A 20,313-nucleotide genomic window follows, 5' to 3' on the forward strand; every position below is an offset into this window, starting at 1 on the left:
TACCACGAAGGAAGGGGAATGAAGTACATCTCACTGATGCGCGCTGCAAAAGCGTTTGCCTTCTCATTTCTTCCTCACTCCGTGTTATGATGTGTTTGATAAATCTATGTCGTCCCTGCTTCTCTAGCACGACTCTTTTCTTCCATTTTTTTTCTGCTTTTCTCTTTCCTCTTTTAACAAAAAAAAATATAATGAATATTTTGTGTCTCCGTGGCTGTGTTCTCTCAACCAGGTAGTTGGTTAACCTCAATCGCTTTCTTTTGTTGGAGGTTTCGCCTCACACAAACTCTGGCCTATCACGGACTATTGCTATCGCCGCCTGATCCCGCAGTGTCAGTTCGTGTGGCCAGTACACTGGCACACATATCTACCTACTTATCTATTTATAGATAAGTAGAGAGATATTGTTTTCCGTCCAGGCGACGCACCAATCCGGGCGTGAAACCCCTCAAAAAGAGGTAAAAAAGTATAGGTAGCGTTAGAAAATGTATGCACCCGTTGTTGCTTCTGCTGCTGAAGTTGCCAGGCGGGATAAATCGCTTTCAGTGTGTTTGAAGAGTGCCCTCAGTGCCTACAAGCAGAGTAAATGTGAGACGTCGTGTCAGCGCTTGCTCGGGGCGTTGGAGGGCGTCTGCTTCTCTCTTTGCTTCGGTGATGAAGAGTTTATAAGACGCTTCAGCGTAGATCGTCACGCCACACTGCTAGTATCGACACTTGCAAGTGTTTCTCCGTGTGATTACGGTAAAGTGCGGCCTCTGACGGTGCAAGCACTGTCGTTATTGGCAGATCTCGTTCCACGTGGAGGATTTGCCATCGCCGCTGCAAAGGGCGTGCAACCGCTACTGCGCCTCGTGAAAGACACAAGGCCCATAGGTAACGACACGCTGTTGGAGGAACTCTTAAAATGCATTAGTCACGTCGCACTTGAGGCGAACAGTCAGATGGTTTGCAACCACGCTGTCGCGGCAATTGTGGCTCTTGAGGCTCGATTGACCACGCATCACCTACGTATGCTGTGCCTCAAGTGTCTCTGCCACCTTCTCGGTGCGGCACGGGTGGAGGAGTGGAGCACATATCTCGCCAAGCCATCCAGCATTCTCATGGGGCGGTTTGGTCAACAAGTTCAGGAACTCCTTGTTGATGGGCGGCCTGCTGAACGGTTGACAAAGGAGAACGAGGCGTACTTGCTGCGCCTTATGGAGTGTGTCGCCATAGTATTTGATCGAATGATGCTCTCTGGGGAGATTATCCTCAAAAACGCCACTATTGTGAACGAAGCTGTGCCGGCACTCGTCAGTGTTTTAAAGCAGATACCGTCTATGGGTTCACAAGCAGCCGCGTTTCGAGATGCGGCATGCTCGCCACTGCTAACTCTATACCTCACAGACCCAGCTATTGCGATTCAAACCTTTCTTAAATACCACGTCCTAAGCTCTTTGTGTGGTGTCCTTAGCGGAGTGCTCAGTGGTGATACGAGACAACTTTCATACAATGGCGGGGCACTCGCTGAGGCTCTCTTAGGAAATGATGTCAATGCTATTCCGTGTATTGCTGAAGAGCAACAAATCACTCCCCTGCTGGAGTTTCTCTTGACGATTATGCCCGGTGCATTGGTTGCTCATGAAAGTGACTACTATGTCACACTGCCCCACTACATCTGGCAATGGGAAGACGACTTCCACAATAAGAGTGATTGCAGTGATAGCCTCAGCAAGCGTCTGGAAGAAGAATACGAAAGACAGCGCAAATCGCCACGGTTTACACCATATGAGGTGAACCATGCATCACGTCTTCTTAAGGTTGACTTCAACAATATGCAATATACAAGTAAGGAACACTCTTCGTACCCTCATGGTATCTACCGTCGGTCTATACTTGCCGGCTACTTACACCGACGACCCATGCGCTGTACTTGTAAGGAGAGCAACACGTCTTGTTCCCCCGCCTTCGCTTCTGTTTCACCACGGCCGTTTCCGTCCTTGCGTGAGGAGCCCAAATATGGGCGTCGTGAAGGAAATGCAGCTAGAGGAATATCAGCCATGACAGTAAATGGGGCGGAGGAAGAGGCTTTAGCTCTAAACGATGCCGGGGAGATGGCGAGAGGCATTCCGTCACTGCATGACGCACCCAGCAGGGGGTTTAGGCAGCTGAACGGAGACACGAATGGACGCTTGGTGGAAGGAGACGGCGTGTGCTGCTGCTGTGTTGACGTAACACACTGGCGTAGAGGAAGAAATCCTGGCGTGAATAAAGGTACAAACTGGGGCGAAAACAACGACAAATCTGATGCCGCAACCCGAGATTTGCTTCGAGATGTTCGTGAGGAGCTTTTGCGTAGTTCATTCTCCCGCATGCAGTTTTTGCAGGGCCCGGTAATAAAAGAGGTGATTTCATGGTGTTTACCTGTTCTGATCACGGTGATTAAGCGCACGGTGTGTCCTATCATCGCGCGTCACTGCTCCATCCTGATTCTCCGGTGTGTGGATCTCGTGGCAGAATTTTTCCGTGTTGGTCGAAAGGGTCGTCGAAGCGATAGCTCGCGAAAGTTGCGGGACAAACTAGATGGTTTGTGTCCGATGCTAGGAAATGTCTTCTTATACTTGGCCACCACATGCAGATCCTCTGAACAGATAGTGTCGTGGGTATATCCCTTTAGAGAGCTTCACTGTGATGAATCCTTTACACAGGCTTTGCTTCCACTAGGGTTAAAGCCACTCTGTCGTATGCCCTCCATGAGTCTGGCTTGTGAAACACAGATGAGCGCGTTAAGTGCAATGCTTATTTTGCAGTTCTCATGTAGGCCCGGGGTGAACCTATTCACTGATAACCAGAAGTTCATTTTATGCCAAATAATCGAGACATTTTCTGGCGGGATTGGTCAGCATCAGTCAATCCTTCGCAGTGCAGTGTATGGCAGCACAGGAGCCTATTTATGTTCTTTCCACTCCACAGCGGAGTCCATAGAAGGGGTACGACTGAAACTAATGGAGCAGGTGTTTGTGCTCATGCGTGGGGATGTGGAGGCGATTATGCGTGGACTCTTGCTTGTTTCATCAAGTGTGCATTCATCGTCATTTTCGAATGCAAGTTACCAGATGGGTGAAAATCCAAATCCTCTTGACTCAGCGAAAGGGACTATTGCGTCTACCTGTTCGAGTCACTCTATTGTCACCGACGTCATGGCGCGCGCTGAAATGCACATGGACCACCCTCTGGGAGTGCAGCAGGTGCTCGGCATTCACGAATACATGAAGGGGCGTAGGAATGACCTGTCCTCTCTCGTGCATGGGAGCCCTGAGTTTCTCGATCACCTTGCAGATACTCTAAGAGATTCTGTGGCGGATCCTGTGTTGGATTTAGAAGCAAGGGAAGCATTTGCTGACGTGCGAGCGGGCCTTGTACGGGTGATGAATGAAGACATGGATCTCGCCACTTTGGAAGAAATAAACGCTGTTGAGCGGCATCCAACAAGGTTCACGCGCCGCCTTCGTCGCAGCAAAGCCATGACTGCCATGACAAATCGAATGTGGACGCCACTTCGCGTAAAGTTGGAAGCTGTCGGCATGACAACTAGTACCTGGTCGCATTCCTCTTCACGTCGAAGCTTAATCATTGACGGGGCAAAGTATACCCTTCTTGATGTCCAGGCGGAAAGTTGCGTCTTAAGCATTCTCCCAACAACACCACTTCACTATCTCGCAAAATATATACTTTTACAACTGAATCGACAATACGCTGATGGAGGGAGGCGAGACTCTGAACCATGGTTTATGCGAAGATTCCTTTTGCCACGAGGCCTAGAATTGGGGAATGCCCTTTCTCTTCCTGAACCTCTGCTTTCCGACATGGAAGCGACGAGGGATGGAGATGATGAGCTGAGCCCTTCATTTCCCTCAGTGCCGCACCCATCCTCGAACATGACAGAGAGTCGAGGGAGCCTGAGTTCTGGTATGTTAGCTGTGCCATTAGAACCGCAGGGGGGAACCTCCGCGAGTGAGCAAGTTTTGTGTGTGGTGTCAGCAGCAGTGCCAGGGATGGACAATTTGCAAACGGCTTTTCAAACACCAAATTCGGTGGGGCGAATGCCATTGGGGCCCTTTAGTGATAAGCCAAATATGATCACTCTAGACAACATCGTTTTCTTGTGCGATGGTGAACCTGTGCCAAACCTGTCAGCATCTGTGTTGGAAGTATGCAGTAGCCGATGTTACCCTGAGATGATGAAGGAACGTGCCGACACATTTGGGGAGGGAGAGAAATTCGAAAGGTACGGATCACCAAAGGCGATGCAGCGCGTCTTGTCGCTGTGGACAACAGCACATACGATTGAATACGTCATCGTGAAGGAACCTGTTATAAGGAGCTTCAGGGGAAATGAGACGAGGGGAATCTATAAAAACGCTAGCTGCTCACCAAAGGAAGTATTTGCACGGTTGACGAATTCTCCCGGACCCCAATCCTGTTTGGGGTCCGTGGCGAGGCTTTTGGATGAGCTGAGGCGGATTCTGCATGCTTCGGATGTTAACGTTTGTCAAGATGAAGGTCGTCTCTGTGCTGCCCTTATCCACGGCTTTTACAACAGCCTAAGTGCACTCATGTTGCCACCACTCACTTTTACTGTCCTCGGAGCATGCATGAATGGCCAGAATAGTCAGCACCTCGCTAGCTACATTCTCTGGAATTATCCACAGGTATTCGGCTTCGATATCCGACGAACGCTATTGCAACTTCTTCTTTCGGTGCGTCGTGTACCAACTGCTTCGCTGGAGAAAATGAAAGAAATTTCAGCGAGGTCAAGCGATGGGGTCAGTGTGCACGGCCTGGAGTGGATTAGACCCGACACGAGCATGCGTAGCACGAAGAAAGTGACGGTTGAGCGGGAAGATATACTGGGAAGCGGCGCAAGGGTGCTGCGTGCCCATGCTATGTGTCCACTTTCACTGAGTGTTGAGTTCAAGAATGAGAATGGCCTTGGTGTGGGACCCGCGATGGAATTCTATAACTTGTTCTCGAGTCAAATTCAGGATCAAAAACTTCAGATGTGGCGAACAGAAGAATTCACTGACATATTGGGTACACCTGCGCGACGCGTGCAACTTCCATTGCTTCCCGCAGCATCTCAAACGGCAGAGTCTCTATCGTACTTTGAACTCCTTGGGCTGTTGGTGGGGCGTGTTCTAATGGAGGAGCGTGTGGTTGACCTCCCGCTGCATCCCTGCTTTTTGCGGGGCATTCTTGGCAACGTCGACAAGAATCACCTGAGTGAGATTGAACCAGAGCTGAATCAGCACCTTGACTGGCTGGAGTCTCTCAATGCAGAGGAGCTTGAAGCTTGCGAACTCATGTTTGTGTTACCGCACAGCGACGCAACCAAGGTGGATGGGGAAATTGAACTGTGCCATAACGGAGCCACCAAGCCAGTGAACGCGCATAACATCAGCAAATATGTCCGGGCAGTACGGCGGTATTTATGCACGACTGTCTTCTTTAGACCACTCGCACATTTCATGCAGGGATTGCGTTACACAGTAATCCCTCAGCATCTTGAGCTCTTCAGCATTGGTGAGCTGCAGCTCCTGATCTCTGGTCCAAATGGAAAAATATGGGAACGCCCCGAGGACCTCAAGCGAGACATCACAACTGCTCACGGCTACGACAAGAATTCCCCAGTTGTAGGATATTTGTTGGACGTAGTGAGCAACTGGGACGCACCGTTGCAGCGTGCTTTTCTGCGCTTTGTGTCGGGGTCCGCACGCATTCCCCTCGGCGGTCTGCAGCCGCCCATCACCGTTGTACGCCGCGCCGTGGGAGTGGGTGAGGACAACGTGGGCAACATGTCCCCTGCCCGGGATTGTGTTGAGGGAAAGAGCAGCAGGGCGCTTCAGCAGCTTATGGACGAGTCGCTTCCGACCGTCAACACATGCGCGCACTACCTTAAGCTGCCGAGCTACAGCTCCAAGGCTGTCCTGCGGGATAAATTGCAGATAGCTGTAACGGAGGGACAGGATTGTTTTCTACTCACCTAAAGAAGAAGAATAAGCAGCAAAAAAAGAGATAATGATACGGAGCCAGAGAAAAAAAAAATTAGAGGGAGAAAAGCAGTACAACAGGAAGCGAAGCGAGAAGACGTAAACTTCTGGCCATCAGCAAGAAAAAAAAAATCGATATTCAATGCGAATAGGGATGGTGACTGTTTTCCTTTATGTGGATGGAAGTGTGTGATTTTCTCCTTTTCTGTGATTTTCCCTGTTTTTTTTTTTTTTTTCTTTCTTCTTCCCCTGTGTATCTATTGTGTAAGTAGGAGCGGGTCTTGGAGTGTTTTCTTTTCTTATTGCGCAAAGTGGGGGGTGGCTTCTCTCTCGCCTTGTGGGGCTCACCTGGAGAGTGGTGCGTCCCCGTTTGCCGTCAGTGACGCGAAATACGCCCCTGTCTTGTATTCAATTGAGCGTGCATTCTGCAGCAAGGCATTTCCCCCTCCCTTCCTCCCCCTCTTTTTTTTTTAGTTTGTTTGCTTATTCAAGTGCTGACGGGTTTCCTATATCTCTCCGTGTGTGTCCGTTTTTGTCCGTTTTGTTTTGCCTTTTCTTCGGTTTTTTTTTGTCCCCCGTACGGCCCCTCACCACCGTAATACGTCTTAACAAATCGTAATCAAGGGTGAGTGTGGGGAGGGGGGCGAGTAGAACGCGCACGCCGGCGGCTCAGTGGAAGGGCGACCGCGAGGAAAGGGGAAGAGTGAGGGAAAACGAATGACATAACGTGCGGTGCAAATGCAACAAGCAAATAGTCGAGAAGAGAAACGACAAGCAACAGAAAAAAAAACATCCAAGTTGATAAACTGCCTACATTTATGCTTGTGCACCTGTGTGTGTGTGTATGGATACTGAGAAATTAGCCTTGTTTCTTTTTTTTTTTTGCTTCATTTCTTCAAAATCAACGTATTTTCATGTCTTCTCAGCCACCACGCGGAACGAGTTTCACCGATGAGTGCTTCTCCCACATGGTTTTTCCCCCTGTTTCCCGATGTCCCGCTGAGCGTGGTAAAGCACGCACCAGTACCACAGGTAGAGAAACTGTACACGGCGCAAGATGAGCTTTATTGTTTGTTGTGAGTGGGGGTACGGCACACTGCGCATTATGCTTTGTACTTCTGCTGTGAATAATTTTTTTTTTGTTCTCATGATCGGCTTCTCATTCTCATTCAGTTGCAGTTTATTTTCCGGTCTCCACTATTCGTCGTGAGAGACGCATACAACTCGGGTGGGAAGGGCAGAAACCCAGCGTGGGAAATGACCTTTGATACGTCATATTGTCAACTGCGTATGTTCCATTCCACTGACATAGATACCACGGAATGCTCTCTATTTGCACTTGCCACGCTGAATAGTTCATCCTTTGGTGGGGCATATATAGTTGTTGTTGTTGTTTTTGTTCTTTTCTTGTTACCCGGTGCACAATCTTTGGCACAGCAAAGGAACAACGTAGTCTTAATCGACAACGCAGCAATTTGCGTAGATTGATAAAGGGGGAGTTGCGATGTTCCGGCGTGCTATCGCCGTGCGCACAGTGGTGACGTTGGCTGCTGCCGAAGCGGCAGCGGTGCGTGTGGGGATCCTCTCCCCCGCCATCCGCTTTTCCATGCGCCTTGACACCACCAGCAAGGCCACTACCGGTGCCAGTACCACTGAGGTGGCGGCAGAAGCAGAGGCAGAAGCAGGAGCATCCACAGTGTCAGTAGAAGAAGAAACACCTGGTGCAACGAAGGTTGAGGTAAACGCTCCTAGGAACCCTTTGTATGTTCCCTTCATGGGTTCATCGTCGCGGTTCACGTTTGCAAATCCAATTTCCAAGTTGGAAGAGCTGACTGCACTTGAGAGTGAACCACTTAGCCACTCCCCGCCTGGACGTGTTAACGACCATTGCTGCATTTACCTTGTCAAGTTGCTGCGGTGGTGCGCCGACAAACTCTTCCGCGAGCGGTATATGCACCGTGCCACAATGCTCAAAGTCATGGCTCCCGCCTCACCTTTTGCTGGGGCCATGATCACCTTTCTTCGGATGATGTTCAAGAAGAAAGGTGCGGTATGTGCCTCAGTGGAAGGAGGTTTCGCTTTGGAAGTGCGTGGCTTGTTAACACAAGCCGAGTCGCATGCTTGTCATGCCCACATTCTCATGTTAATGACGGAGATCACGTACATGGAGCGCGCCGCAGCACTTATTCTACAAGCAGGACATTTTATCATCTTCTTTATTCTCTTTCTGGTGTATCCACGGATGGCCTATCGGCTAATGGGATATCTTGGCGAAGAGTCGGTGGTCATTTGGACTCACATGATAAACGACATTGACCTTAGAAAGGTCAGCGAACGGAACATTCCTCAGGCGGCGCTAGACTACTGGAGCTTACACCGTTTCAAAACTGCTGAAGTTTCTCTTGGTGATCTGCGGGATGCCAACCTACCGGAACAGTCGGAGGAGTCACGCAAAGCGGAAACGCCGCAAAACGAGGATACCTCAACAGAGGCTGTCACACTACGCGATGTGATTCTGCTGTTGCGCTCGGATGAGATGGTGTGGCGTGACGCATGTCATCGCATGGCGAACGACATTGATCGAGCCCAGGGCAAAGGTAAGTCATTCTTTTCTTCGTTCTTCTCATAGGTCGTTCTCATCACAAAATTGAAAGCCTCCACCTGCTTTGTTAGGTCGATTTGAGGTTTCGGTGGGTGAGTTGGTTGGGTTGTTAGTTACCGGTGTTGTTCTTGCACATGTTGCAAGTAAAAAGAAGAGTACATTAGAGGGGATATATATATATATATATATATATCCGTTTCCTCTTAACCTCTTTTTTTTGCTCTGAACCTGATCAGTAGCTCCCTCTTCCCGAGGAAGTGAGATCACAAGAGAAGCCGTGTTTGAAGTTGTCGGTTTGTGTTTGTGCGTTCCTTGGCGTCACCTCACTCTTTCGCCTTTACTCATCTTACCACAGCTTGGCATCCCCCCTTCAAACGACACTGGGGGAGTAGGACGGCTGAGAAGCACATAGAACCACTTGGAACAATGGCTAATACCCATTCATGGGCAAGTTTTTTGACGGCTTTAGAATCCCGTGGCGTTTCATTCCAGCAGGTGCAACATGCTTCAGACAGGCGCGCTGTCATTGTTGCAGCGGGGTTCACAGATCCCATCAGCATCGCTATACTGGAGACCGAATGGATGAAGCGTAGCGCAGCCGCTCCCGCTGGCTCAGCCCCAGTTGCTGGAAATGCCGCACGCACCGCGGTGCCAGCAGCAACAGCAGTAGCCGGGTCCACATCGATGAGCCCTTACTTTGCAGATTACACGAAGCTAGAGGACGTGCCGGAAGAGATCCAGGACCGTGTAGTGACGGCGGAGGTCTTGGCTGCAGTCGTCGGGCACGGTGGATCACTTCTGCAGGCCTCACGTGACGGCTTTGTGGTCTCGCGGCACGTGCCGATCACGATGCGCAGCTTGTGCAAGACAATTATCCCCGTTGCGGATGCCTTTGTTGCTCTCCGCAAGGTAGAGCGTGCGGAGTACATTGGCAAGAGTCTTGTAGCGATGGCCCTCGGGGAGGTGGTCTCAGAGGTGTGTACGAGCTACGCGCACGAGGTTGCCAACCTTCAGCGGTGGGCGCAGAACCGTGCAATGCCATTAATGGGTGTTATCTCGGAGGTGATGCGCGCCGGACACCACATTGTGCGACTACGGCAAGTGCTGCCAACAGACGCCATACTGGAAGAGGAGGGGACACTCTCAATGGCGGGTTGGCGGCTCCTCAACCACATCCATGAGCAGGCGGAGAAGTGCTCAGGTAGCAAGGAGGATGACGAACTTCTACTGCTCCTGTTGCGCCGGGCATCGGTGCCATACTTGCGTGTGCTGCACCGATGGATGCACGAGGGTGTGCTGGAAGACCTGTACGGGGAGTTCTTCATTTCTGAGGCTCGCCCGCTATCCAGCACCACCACCACAGCAACATCAACAACAATGCTGATGGCAGCCACTGGTAGTGGCATCAAGAGCTCTGTGAGCCGCATCTTCCCGAACTCTACTGGCGGTGATGACTACGGTGAGGCGGCTGCTGAGGAAGCGATGGCATTTGAACGACGTTTTTCAATGAATAAAAACATGATTCCGAGCTTCCTACTAGCGAGTTCAAAAATCGCCAAGATGGTGTTCTACACCGGGAAATACTGCTGTCTTTTGCGTGAATACAACGGGAGCCTTCCCGTGTTCGGAGATGTCGCGGAGAATATCCTTCTCTGGTCTGGTGCTGATAAGTTGCTGCGCATGGTGGAGGAATCATATGAGATTGCCAGTGGGGAGGTGCTGCAGCTCTTCTTGGGATCACAAGTAGATCTTCTTGGACACCTGTCTTCGTTAAAGTGCTACTTCCTTCACCAGCGTGGCGACTGGCTGGTTGACTTCCTTGACAGTGCGGAGGAACTCCTCGTCAAATCACCTGTGCAGGTAAAAGTTCACTCGGTGCGGGTGCTCCTTCAGGCGGCGATTTCAAAATGCTGTGGGACCGACCTCTACCACACTGCCATTGGTTGCAGCTTCTCTGATAGTACCATTGAGCAATACGTTAATGGCTCCTTCGAGCAGCAATCTGATGAGCAACCTCCGCGAGGTTCATCCGGCAGGCGGAGTGCAATGCACATAGAAACGCATCGCTGTATTGAGCTACTCCAACTAGAGGCTGATCTCAAGTGGCCACTCACAATGGTTCTTGACCCTCCTGTTTTAAAACATTTCAACGTCATCTTTCGCCTCTTCACATGGCTAAAAATGTGCGAACGGAACCTCACCACGGCGTGGACAGAGGGTGAAGGTCAACAGTATCACCCGCAGGCGTATGGTATCAAACACCAGTTTATTCAATTTATCCGCCAGTTCCAATTTTACGCTGCGCATTTTGTTGTAGAGCCGCTCTGGGGACGCATGATGGGCCGCATCGGCCAGGCAGAAAGTATCTTCGCTGTTAGCAATGCTCTGCACGACTTCTTTGAGGGCGTAGAACTCGGCCTTGTGCTCTCGAGCACCCATCGCTTCCGCAGTCTCGCACGCATGCTCGAGATTGCCTCTAGCTTCAGTGAGATGGGGCGGCGGGAAGTGCTGGCGCGCCTCACCGCTGAGCAGGTGCGTGACACGCTGCAGAGCGTTGAGGAGAAGTTCCTCAAGTCACTCTCTGAGCTTGCCTCGCCTGTTGGCGCGGACTACCCGCAGCTCATTCCGCTGCTGACGTGGATTGACTTCAGCGGGTTCTACGACCGCAACGGTGTGTATCGTGTGCTCTACGCCGCGGGTTCGTCAACGGAGCCCATGTCTGCTGCATCTGCGGAGCGTCGTCGTCGTTAAACGCTCTGGACGTGTAGACGCGTATTCAAGAAGCAGGGAGACACAAAGAAACAAAGAAGCATTACCCGCATTCTAGACACAACACAATTACACATGCATGTTGCACCTTTTTTTTGGTGCTAGTTGTCTTTTTTTTTTTCCGGGATAAGGATGTGCTTATGGGCTGTTGTGTTGGCTGACACTGTTCTGTTGCTGTTGTTTTTCTGTTGTTGTTTATAACATGCTTCGCAGAAGAGCGAACAAAGGGGGAGGTGTAGCAAATGGGGGCCCTTCTGGCCAAGATGAAGGAGCTGTTCTCAAGCGAGAAGAAGCTCGAAATGTGCCTTGTTGGACTGGAGAACAGCGGCAAGACGACGCTGCTCAACGTGTTGTCTGTGGGTCACCCTATCGAGACATTTCCCACTGTGGGGCTCAATGTGAAGATGGTGCGCAAGCAGGGCGTGCAGCTCAAGGTGTGGGATCTCGGCGGCCAGGAGCGGTTCCGCAACGAGTGGGGCCGCTACACGCAGGGGTGCGACTGCATCATCTACTGCGTGGACTCCAGCGACCTGCAGCGCACCGAGCTTGCAAAGCGTGAACTACACAGGTTGCTCGAGGACAAGACCCTGCACGGCTTGCCGATGCTGGTGTGCCTCAACAAGATTGACCTGGAACCCCACATGAGTAAGGAGGAGTGTGTTCAGTTTCTGAATCTCCAGGCCATCCACAACAATCCATGGTTGGTCATCCCCATATCAGCACTTCGACAAATTAACATCAACGAGGTTGTAGACTGGCTGGTGAAAAATTCTCATAATTGAATCGCGCGAAGTAGAACAACAGAGAATAGGAACAAAGAGCCCCCACCCCAACCACCCTCAACCACCCTCACACAGAAAAAAGGGGGAAACAGTCCCACTGTCAATATTATTATTACTGTCACCGTCATTATCAATGCGGTATTTTTATTGCCACTGCCACTAAATATAGTAAGGAAAAGCACGAAAGAATTTTTTTTAAAAAAGAAAGAGAGAAGAGTTTCAAGGAGTATCGTTAGAAATGAGTATAACAAAAGTGTTGTGAGAATTTGCTATCGCCGTGGAGGAAATGCTTTTGTTTTGTGTTCTTAGTTTCATTTTTCTTGGTGTATTGGCCACATGTACTCTGCTTAATGCTTCGAGGCAAATGTGAGGGCCTGCGAGAAGCGGTGTGTGCATTGACGCTATACCTCTGCTGCCTCTGTTTTACCTTCCCTGTCATAGCATGATACGGCATTCTACCACGCCTTGATTGAACATTTGGAGGAGCCTGAGAAAGAGAGGGGAGGTCAGAGGTGGGGTAAGATGGAAACGAGTCTGCTGCGCCGATTGCGCAGGCGCTACGCTTCTCCAGAGAAGTGCATGCACGGCTCCTTTGTCATTGATGCGGAGGATACGGTCTGGCCTCGCCCTCTTATCCCCTCCGTGGAGACGCCCTCCTCATCGAACCGCTGCAACAATTGCTGCCGCCTGATTGCGGATATGCGTCTTCTGCAGGAGGAAAATGCAGAGAATACGCGGGCCATCGATCTGCTCACTGTCGCCCTAAGGTGGGAGCAGGTACACGGGCAGCGGCGTGGCGCGGTTCGCTGGCAGCACATAACTTCCAACGCCACCACCAATAACAAGAGTGACTACAAAGACAGTGACAACAAATACGCTGCTGCCGCCGCTGCTACTGCTTCTGTTGCTGAGCCCTCGTCACTCATGGTGGCGTACCAGTCGCTACAGGAGACACATATCCACACGGAGGAAGAGTTATTCCATCAGCGCTGCCGCTACGAGGGACAGATTGCGGATCTGGAGGAGCGGCTGGCGCGAGCAGAGCACGATCTTAGAAACACGACTGATTTGAACGCACTTCTAATCGAAGAGCTCAAAAGCGGTGCCCGCAAGGTCTCCTCTGTATCGTTTATATGACGTGCAACATCTTACAGAGCCGACATCAGAAGGATCTGTATCGTACAGTTATGTCGTCGGCCACTGAGCGGAGGTGGAGAATGTCTTTTTCTATGCCTCCCGAGCACAAGCTCACGTGGTGTTTTCTTTTTCTTTTTTTAATTTATTCTCGCACCATGTAGTTTGTTCTTTTCGTAATCCTCTCTTCTTGGTGTGTGGACTGTGGGGGCAGGGTCGCCCCAAGTGTATAGCTTCTAGCGTTATACTTACTTACATACATACATACCCACACACACACATATATACGCATACGCACTTGCGTACAGTTGTGCGGCGCTCGCATGTCGATCACAGAAAAGTCCCTTTTTTAAAAAAAAACTTATGAATTCTCTTGTTTGGCTTTCTCATTACTGCTGGTTGTTGTTTTTTTTTTTTTCTNGGGGGGGGGGGGCAAAGAAGAACTAAAGAGACGGAAGTAATGTCGCTGAAGAAGACAACGTTTAAACAACGCGTTCGCAAGAATGACATGAAGGGGCGACACAAGGCCTCTAGCGAGTTGCGTAAACGCATGCGTGCGGCGAAGCGGCGGCACAACCGATTCGACAACATCGAACGAGGCTCGCGGCCGCTGGAGGAACTTGTAGAGGACATCTCGCAGGGTTCCGCGGCGCCCGCGCGCGAGGTGGCGCTGGACCCCCGCAGCCTCACCGACTTGCTGCTGCGCCCCGCCGCAGAGGTGAGTGGCACCCGCACGCGATTGGCGCTGCCAGATGCGCCGCTGCCGGAGAGTGACCCGCTCGCTCTGCCGGAGGTGCACATGGATGACGACGCTGCAAGGGGCGGCAGGGAGAGTGCACCGTCGGCGAACAAGAATCAGTACCGGCATCATGGCGACCCTTACCTCTTCTGGGACCGCGTTGGCCTGCATCCTTTGCTCCTCAAGGCTCTGAAGTCCATGAGGTTCACACACCCCACGCCGGTGCAAGAGGAGGTGCTGCCTAGTGTTCTCTCAAAAGACAGCGGAGAAGCTGCTGCGAATGCTTCTTCCAAGAAGGCAAGTAAAAAGCAGCAAGAGTGGCACAAGGATGTTATTATCTCTGCAGAAACAGGCAGTGGAAAGACGCTGGCCTTTGCACTGCCCATCCTACATCATATTCTGTCAACAACCGCAATACCTCTCGACACTGAAAAATCGTGCCCCAATGGAGCTGAACATGATGAAGGTAACAATGAAGATAATGAAGAAGAGAACCAGAACAATGTTGACGAGACGATGGAGCGCAGCCAAAAAGCCTCTAAGGGTAAAAAGAGCTGTGTAGCGAAAAAAGCGCATAGCAAGGGTGCTGACAAGAGCGGTAGAAAGCGCAAGCGGCCCGAGGACGAGATAAAGGCTGAGGAGGAGGATCTTCCCACAACAGCCAATGCGGGATCAAAAAATCGCCTAATGCAAGCTCTTATTGTCTCCCCCACCCGCGAGTTGGCTCTACAAATCAACGAAGCATTTCTGCAGCTGACACAACACGCGCGACATGTTGTCATTGGGTGTGTGGTGGGCGGTATGGCGCCGGAAAAGCAACAGCGCGTGCTGAATCGTCACCCACACGTGCTGATATGTACACCCGGTCGTCTTTGGGAACTTGTGCAGAAGAACGAAGGTTGTTATCTTGGTCATAGCATCAGTCGTCGCCTTGCCTACGTGGTTCTCGATGAGGCTGACAAACTCCTTCAGTCTGGCCGCTTTGACGAGTTGAAGAATATGCTAGAGCGCATTCACTGTGAGGTGCTACCCGCTGGTTTTGTGCAGGAGCGTGAGGAGGGCGCGGAGACGGGGGAAATGGAGCTAGAAGCGGGTCGGTGGGACGCGGAAACGCAGACGTTTGTCCCATTTTCGAAACAGTCAGCTGAAAGTAGCAATGAGGCAGGCGGAGAGCAGCTGCAGCAACGTCATCGGAAGGACACTCCGCGTCCGATTCCAATGCCGCCCAACCCGCCTGAAGGTCACCGCGTTGTCACCTTCGTCACAAGTGCGACGCTTTCGCTTCAGACAAACTATGAACGCAAGGATCTGCGGTCAAAAAAGACGGTTATCCGTACCTCCAACGCCGACACTTTGACAACAGTTCTTCAGCAACTGGAGATTAAGCCTTCCTACGCCCATGTGTTCACCATCTCGCCCAAGGCGGACGTTGCCACTAAGATCCGAGAGACCTACCTGCGTTGCCCCGGTGACAGCAAAGATCTCTACCTATACTACTTCCTAAAGATGTACCGTGAACGCACAATTGTGTTTGTCAACGCCATATCCATGCTTCGCCGATTGGTGAAACTGTTGGAGGTGCTCGGCATCCCTGTGGCGGGACTCCACGCCTCGCTTCAACAGCGGCAGCGCTTGAAGTACATTGACAAGTTTAGAAAGGGCGAAAAGCTTGTGTTGGTGGCCACTGATATTGCCTCTCGTGGTATAGACGTAGAGGGTCTGAAATACGTCATCCACTTCCAGGTGCCACGATCGACCGACGCTTATATTCACCGTTGTGGTCGTACGGCGCGTTGTGGTGGCACTGGCCTCTCTGTCTTGATGGTCAATGCGCAGGAGCACGTCTCCTTTAAGAAGTTGATGGATTCCCTTGGTCGTCAGGCAAACGAGATGGAGGTGTTTGCGTTACAACCAACTATTGTGCATCAGCTTCACTCCCACGTGAAGGTAGCCCTGCAGATTGACAAGCTGCAGAAGGAGATTGACAAATCAAGAGCGCAGAACAACTGGGCACGTCGCATGAGCCGCGAGGCTGATATTGAGGTGGACGACATGGTTGACGATGAGGCGGACAACGAGAACAGATCAAAGGAGAAGGCCATTAAGCTGCTCAAGAAGCGGTTGGCGTTGCTCGTCGAGAAGGACATGGGCACGGCGGGTGGCAAGGGCGGCTTCCGTACCAGCGCGCAGGCACTCGGGGCCAAAAAAGCGGAAGCGAAGCTGGTTGAGCGTGCCACTGGGCAGGTCACGCAAAGGAAGAGCAAAGTGAAGACACAATTGCGCAAGAGCAGCGGGTGAGACTCATAAAGGCAGCGAGGCAAACGTCTGGAGGAGGGGAAACGCAGATTTTAAGCACATTTCGGTTAAAGCATCTTAGTTGCAGCCCTTTTTTTTTTAGTCGTTTTGTTGGGGGCGGGAGGTGTCGGTTTGAATGTGTTGCTCCGAAGAAAAAAAAAAACCGGCTGCAGGCTCCTGTTCGTGGATCACTCTTTTTATTTTTTGTCNGGTCACGCAAAGGAAGAGCAAAGTGAAGACACAATTGCGCAAGAGCAGCGGGTGAGACTCATAAAGGCAGCGAGGCAAACGTCTGGGGGAGGGGAAACGCAGATTTTAAGCACATTTCGGTTAAAGCATCTTAGTTGCAGCCCTTTTTTTTTAGTCGTTTTGTTGGGGGCGGGAGGTGTCGGTTTGAATGTGTTGCTCCGAAGAAAAAAAAAACCGGCTGCAGGCTCCTGTTCGTGGATCACTCTTTTTATTTTTTGTCTCTTTTGTTTTCCTTTCGGGCACACACGCTACTCAGCATTGGGCGGTGCAGCAGTGCAGAAGAGTCCACCCACCCAGAAGAAACCACAAAAAAAAAAAGAAGGCCGGGACGACAAGAAGCGGGAGCATCAGCAGTGGTGGTATCGCTCATGCAACGGCACAAGACGCCTCTAAAGGTGCCATTGCGCCAGGAGCGGTTGCTTGTCACACTTTCCGACCGCGAAAGTCCTACTGCGGCGCGAACGGTGCCTCGCAGCTCGTCGCGTTGCGTGCCTCACGTGCGTGTCAAGTCCCCTCCCGTCGCCAGCGGCCCGGTGACGTCCTCACTCTCGCTCTTGGACGAAGCTGTGTGGGCAGAGGTGGAGCACCTCAGCGCAGCCACCAGCCGCCTGCGTCAGAGAGTTGCTGAAGTGAAGCAAGAGTTAGTTAACGAGGGTGCTACTGCCAGTAAACACGCAGCAGCTACGCCTGGGGGTCAAAAGAAGCCGAAGCAAGAAGAAAGTGAGGATTCACCGTGCATCGTCTCATTCACCCCGGGTCGCCCCCATGCGAAGGGTGCAGACGCACGGCTGCGATTCACTACGCCACGAACGACCCATTCGAGTGTCAATGAAGACAGCGTACTGACGTCTCTGATGTTATTTCAGTACACACCTCACTCAGAGGGAAAACAGGAAGGTAATATTCAAGTGGTGGAAAGGCGTCTTATCGAAAAGGAAAGCCATGACGAATCATATGAAGGGGGTGCATCTATTCCTCTCTGCAATGATATGACGGAGAAGGAGCCTATTGTTGTGGAGCAGCTCAAGGAAGCCGAGTTTAGCGCCGCAGCACCGGTAGAGACCGAGACTGCGGTGACTACGAGTGATGTGCCACCCCCTGGCGTCGCCAAGGAGACACTGCTGCAGGCGCGCGTGCTCTCCGTGGAGCAAAACCTGACCCACCAGGTCTCAGATCTCCTTGCACTGCAACGCGATGCTCTTGACGCGAAAAAACGAGGCGTAGTGAATCCTGGTGATGTGTCCTTTCGCGAGTTGCGGCTAGGTATCCGAGAAGAGCTGAATGCGTGCGGTGTTCGCATGTCGAGTGTAGCGCTTCTGCGTCGTTTGCTGCCTGTTGATGAGTTGGAAGTTGGAAGATGACAGGTATTACTTCCGTGGAGTGCGCTGAGTATCTTCTTCGTTACCGTTTGGCTGTGTTTGACTGCATTCCCTCCCCACAGCGGAAGTGGTGCCGTGAATCAGTTGGCAGTTTGAGGGTACACACTTCATCGCTTTACTTCTCGTGAGAATAGGTGGACAAATAGGGAGGAGAATCAAAAGGAAGGGGGTGAGTAGGTGGAACTGCCCCACCGCCTGTGCCTGCGTGCTTTTCTGCGAAAGAATTCATCGATGTCATTCTTTCTGCTGATGAAGCCCGCTGTGGCACGGTATCACCACCGCGTTATTCCCGCCGTTCCTCTGCTGCAGCAGCTCCGCGGTGTGTGCTACACGCCGATTGCCCGCTTCGACATCAAGCAGTACGAGAAGGAAAAGCGTCGGCGGCGCGAGTTGGAGAAGGCCGGCATCGACGCCGACGCCGATGATGACGAGCCGTGGATTGCACCAGAGGAGCAGCAGCGGATCGATGAGGAGGAGGAGCTCCGGCGTGCGGAGGAGGCAGAGCGTGTGAAGGAGATGTTGAGGCGACGCGACCAGGAGGACGCTGAAAAGCGCAAGAAATTCAAGGAGTTTCGTGCCCGGCAACTTGCGATGAGTCGCAACCGCAAGGAGGCACAGGCTGCGGCAAAGCGGCATGAGAGAAGTGAGAGTCGAGTCGTGGAGGAGCTCATCGACGACACGGAGGCGGACGCCAAGGGGCAAGAACCCGACGAACATCCGAGGGGAGGGGAGCAGGCACGCTGAGTGGTAGTTGTTGTAGCAGCGATTACTGCTTCAACTTTGTTTGTCGTCGGTGGTGGTTATGCCGAGGGGGAAAGAAGCAACCATTGTGCCGCAATCCCCATTGGATCTTCTTTATTACGATTATTATTATTTTAGCTGTTATTGTTAAGGAACTATTTTCTCGTTTCTCTGTTGCATCTGGTGCACTATCTTGCAGGGAAGGGCCAAAGGAAAAAGAGGGATTGCTGTCGCGCTCTCGCCTATAGGCAAAGCACAACAACCACACAGGGCAAACCAAAGAGAAAAAATGGTGGCAGTTCGCGCTAAGGTCGGCTCCCGTGGCTTTGTTCGCCAGAGACAGCTGCCGAAGGGGAAGAGGGTGTTCAAGATTGACTGCACCATCCCCGCCAACGACGGCATCTTCAGCGAGGAGATCCTCAGCAACTTCGAGCAGTACTTCCAGGACAACGTGAAGCTGAACGGACGCAAGGGGAAGCTGACGGAGAAGGTGCGCATCAGCCTTCGCGACAACGTGCTCGCGATCGCGACGACGATGGCGTACAGCAAGAGGTACTTCAAGTACCTCACGAAGAAGTTCCTCAAGAAGAAGGACCTCCGCGACTGGATCCGCATCCTCGCCAAGGGCAAGGACATGTACCAGCTCAAGTACTTCAACATCCAGGACCAGGAGGAGGCGTAAGGTGGCCAGTCGGACAGGGCGTGTGCACACACAGGCGCACACACCGCGGACAGCGACTTTGTGACTCTTTTCCTTTTTTTCCTGTTTTGCTCCGCCACTGTTCTTTTCTTTTTCGTTTCGTCCTTTATTCCGCCACGGGTGAGAAACAGCGTAAGTGCCCATCTGGTGCCTTGCTGTGCTCGCGTTTTGGTATGAAGCCCAACCTGCTCACTGCCCACGGATGACTCCAATGACGTCTCTCTTTTTGTTTCCCTTCTTCTTTTTCTTTTTTCTTCCTTTGTATTGGGCTCCCCACCCTCCCCGCTTCTCGCCTTGTCTCTGAACGCGCAACAGCTCCCTTCGCAGAATAAAACGACAAGGGAGGGGCGGTGACAAAGTAAAAGAGAGAGACCACCACCACCACCACCACCAGCAGCAGCAGGGCGTGGCGACTGGACTCTGTGTATACTACGGTCACATCCTTCTAGACGACAACAGCAGCCAAAGCGGCTTAGGAGTAGTTTACACTGACGCAACATGCTGCGCTGCACCACCGTTGTGCGCAACTACAGGGCCTCGCTGGAGCTGAACCGCATCCGCGGCATGCTCCGTGGCAGAGCGCGCCTCGAGCGGAAGGTTGGCCTGAAGCGGTTGTATTTCCTAATGCGCACGCAGACGCGGTACCGCGTGGAGCAGCAGTCCCACTGGAACCGTGCGATTGTGCGAAAGAATGTCGACAGCGCCGCCCGAGAGCACGGTACGGGCTGGCCGCAGCTGCGGAACGAGATGGGGCGGCAGAACATCCTGCTGCTCCCTCGCTCTCAGCAGCTACTCGCGCAGTACGAGCCGCTCGCGTTCCGTGCGGTGATGGAACTCTGCGCCTCACGCATCCCGCCGCCGCCACCGCCAGCCGTTGTGGCCGTGCCGGCGGAG

General features: G+C 52.0%; 10 protein-coding genes across 10 annotated transcripts; 9 read left to right on the plus strand and 1 right to left on the minus strand.

The window, feature by feature from the left end:
• Nucleotides 1-485: 485 nt before the first annotated feature.
• Nucleotides 486-6,026, plus strand: DQ04_00381090 (ubiquitin-protein ligase; the record flags this gene model as incomplete). The annotated part of the gene is made up of 1 exon (XM_009308890.1): nucleotides 486-6,026. The coding sequence occupies one exon, from the start codon at nucleotides 486-488 to the stop codon at nucleotides 6,024-6,026; it is 5,541 nt and encodes a 1,846-aa protein (XP_009307165.1).
• Nucleotides 6,027-7,533: 1,507 nt separating this feature from the next.
• On the plus strand, nucleotides 7,534-8,658 carry DQ04_00381100 (GTPase activating protein of Rab-like GTPase; the record flags this gene model as incomplete). The annotated part of the gene is made up of 1 exon (XM_009308891.1): nucleotides 7,534-8,658. One exon carries the CDS (start codon nucleotides 7,534-7,536, stop codon nucleotides 8,656-8,658), a length of 1,125 nt encoding a protein of 374 aa, XP_009307166.1.
• Nucleotides 8,659-9,057: 399 nt separating this feature from the next.
• On the plus strand, nucleotides 9,058-11,382 carry DQ04_00381110 (gamma-tubulin complex subunit; the record flags this gene model as incomplete). Its single annotated transcript, XM_009308892.1, has 1 exon — nucleotides 9,058-11,382. One exon carries the CDS (start codon nucleotides 9,058-9,060, stop codon nucleotides 11,380-11,382), a length of 2,325 nt encoding a protein of 774 aa, XP_009307167.1.
• A 260-nt stretch (nucleotides 11,383-11,642) lies between these two features.
• DQ04_00381120 (ADP-ribosylation factor-like protein) lies at nucleotides 11,643-12,182 on the plus strand (the record flags this gene model as incomplete). The annotated part of the gene is made up of 1 exon (XM_009308893.1): nucleotides 11,643-12,182. One exon carries the CDS (start codon nucleotides 11,643-11,645, stop codon nucleotides 12,180-12,182), a length of 540 nt encoding a protein of 179 aa, XP_009307168.1.
• A 522-nt stretch (nucleotides 12,183-12,704) lies between these two features.
• Nucleotides 12,705-13,319, plus strand: DQ04_00381130 (hypothetical protein; the record flags this gene model as incomplete). The annotated part of the gene is made up of 1 exon (XM_009308894.1): nucleotides 12,705-13,319. The coding sequence occupies one exon, from the start codon at nucleotides 12,705-12,707 to the stop codon at nucleotides 13,317-13,319; it is 615 nt and encodes a 204-aa protein (XP_009307169.1).
• A 457-nt stretch (nucleotides 13,320-13,776) lies between these two features.
• DQ04_00381140 (ATP-dependent RNA helicase) lies at nucleotides 13,777-16,353 on the plus strand (the record flags this gene model as incomplete). Its single annotated transcript, XM_009308895.1, has 1 exon — nucleotides 13,777-16,353. The coding sequence occupies one exon, from the start codon at nucleotides 13,777-13,779 to the stop codon at nucleotides 16,351-16,353; it is 2,577 nt and encodes an 858-aa protein (XP_009307170.1).
• Nucleotides 16,354-16,967: 614 nt separating this feature from the next.
• DQ04_00381150 (hypothetical protein) lies at nucleotides 16,968-17,960 on the plus strand (the record flags this gene model as incomplete). Its single annotated transcript, XM_009308896.1, has 1 exon — nucleotides 16,968-17,960. The coding sequence occupies one exon, from the start codon at nucleotides 16,968-16,970 to the stop codon at nucleotides 17,958-17,960; it is 993 nt and encodes a 330-aa protein (XP_009307171.1).
• A 249-nt stretch (nucleotides 17,961-18,209) lies between these two features.
• Nucleotides 18,210-18,722, plus strand: DQ04_00381160 (hypothetical protein; the record flags this gene model as incomplete). Its single annotated transcript, XM_009308897.1, has 1 exon — nucleotides 18,210-18,722. One exon carries the CDS (start codon nucleotides 18,210-18,212, stop codon nucleotides 18,720-18,722), a length of 513 nt encoding a protein of 170 aa, XP_009307172.1.
• A 286-nt stretch (nucleotides 18,723-19,008) lies between these two features.
• DQ04_00381170 (60S ribosomal protein L22) lies at nucleotides 19,009-19,401 on the plus strand (the record flags this gene model as incomplete). The annotated part of the gene is made up of 1 exon (XM_009308898.1): nucleotides 19,009-19,401. One exon carries the CDS (start codon nucleotides 19,009-19,011, stop codon nucleotides 19,399-19,401), a length of 393 nt encoding a protein of 130 aa, XP_009307173.1.
• Nucleotides 19,402-19,946: 545 nt separating this feature from the next.
• Nucleotides 19,947-20,183, minus strand: DQ04_00381180 (hypothetical protein; the record flags this gene model as incomplete). Its single annotated transcript, XM_009308899.1, has 1 exon — nucleotides 19,947-20,183. The coding sequence occupies one exon, from the start codon at nucleotides 20,181-20,183 to the stop codon at nucleotides 19,947-19,949; it is 237 nt and encodes a 78-aa protein (XP_009307174.1).
• Between the last annotated feature and the right edge of the window lie 130 nt (nucleotides 20,184-20,313).

Source organism: Trypanosoma grayi, assembly GCF_000691245.1.
Source record: "Trypanosoma grayi strain ANR4 Tgr_38_V1, whole genome shotgun sequence".
Taxonomy (NCBI): Eukaryota; Euglenozoa; class Kinetoplastea; order Trypanosomatida; family Trypanosomatidae; genus Trypanosoma; species Trypanosoma grayi.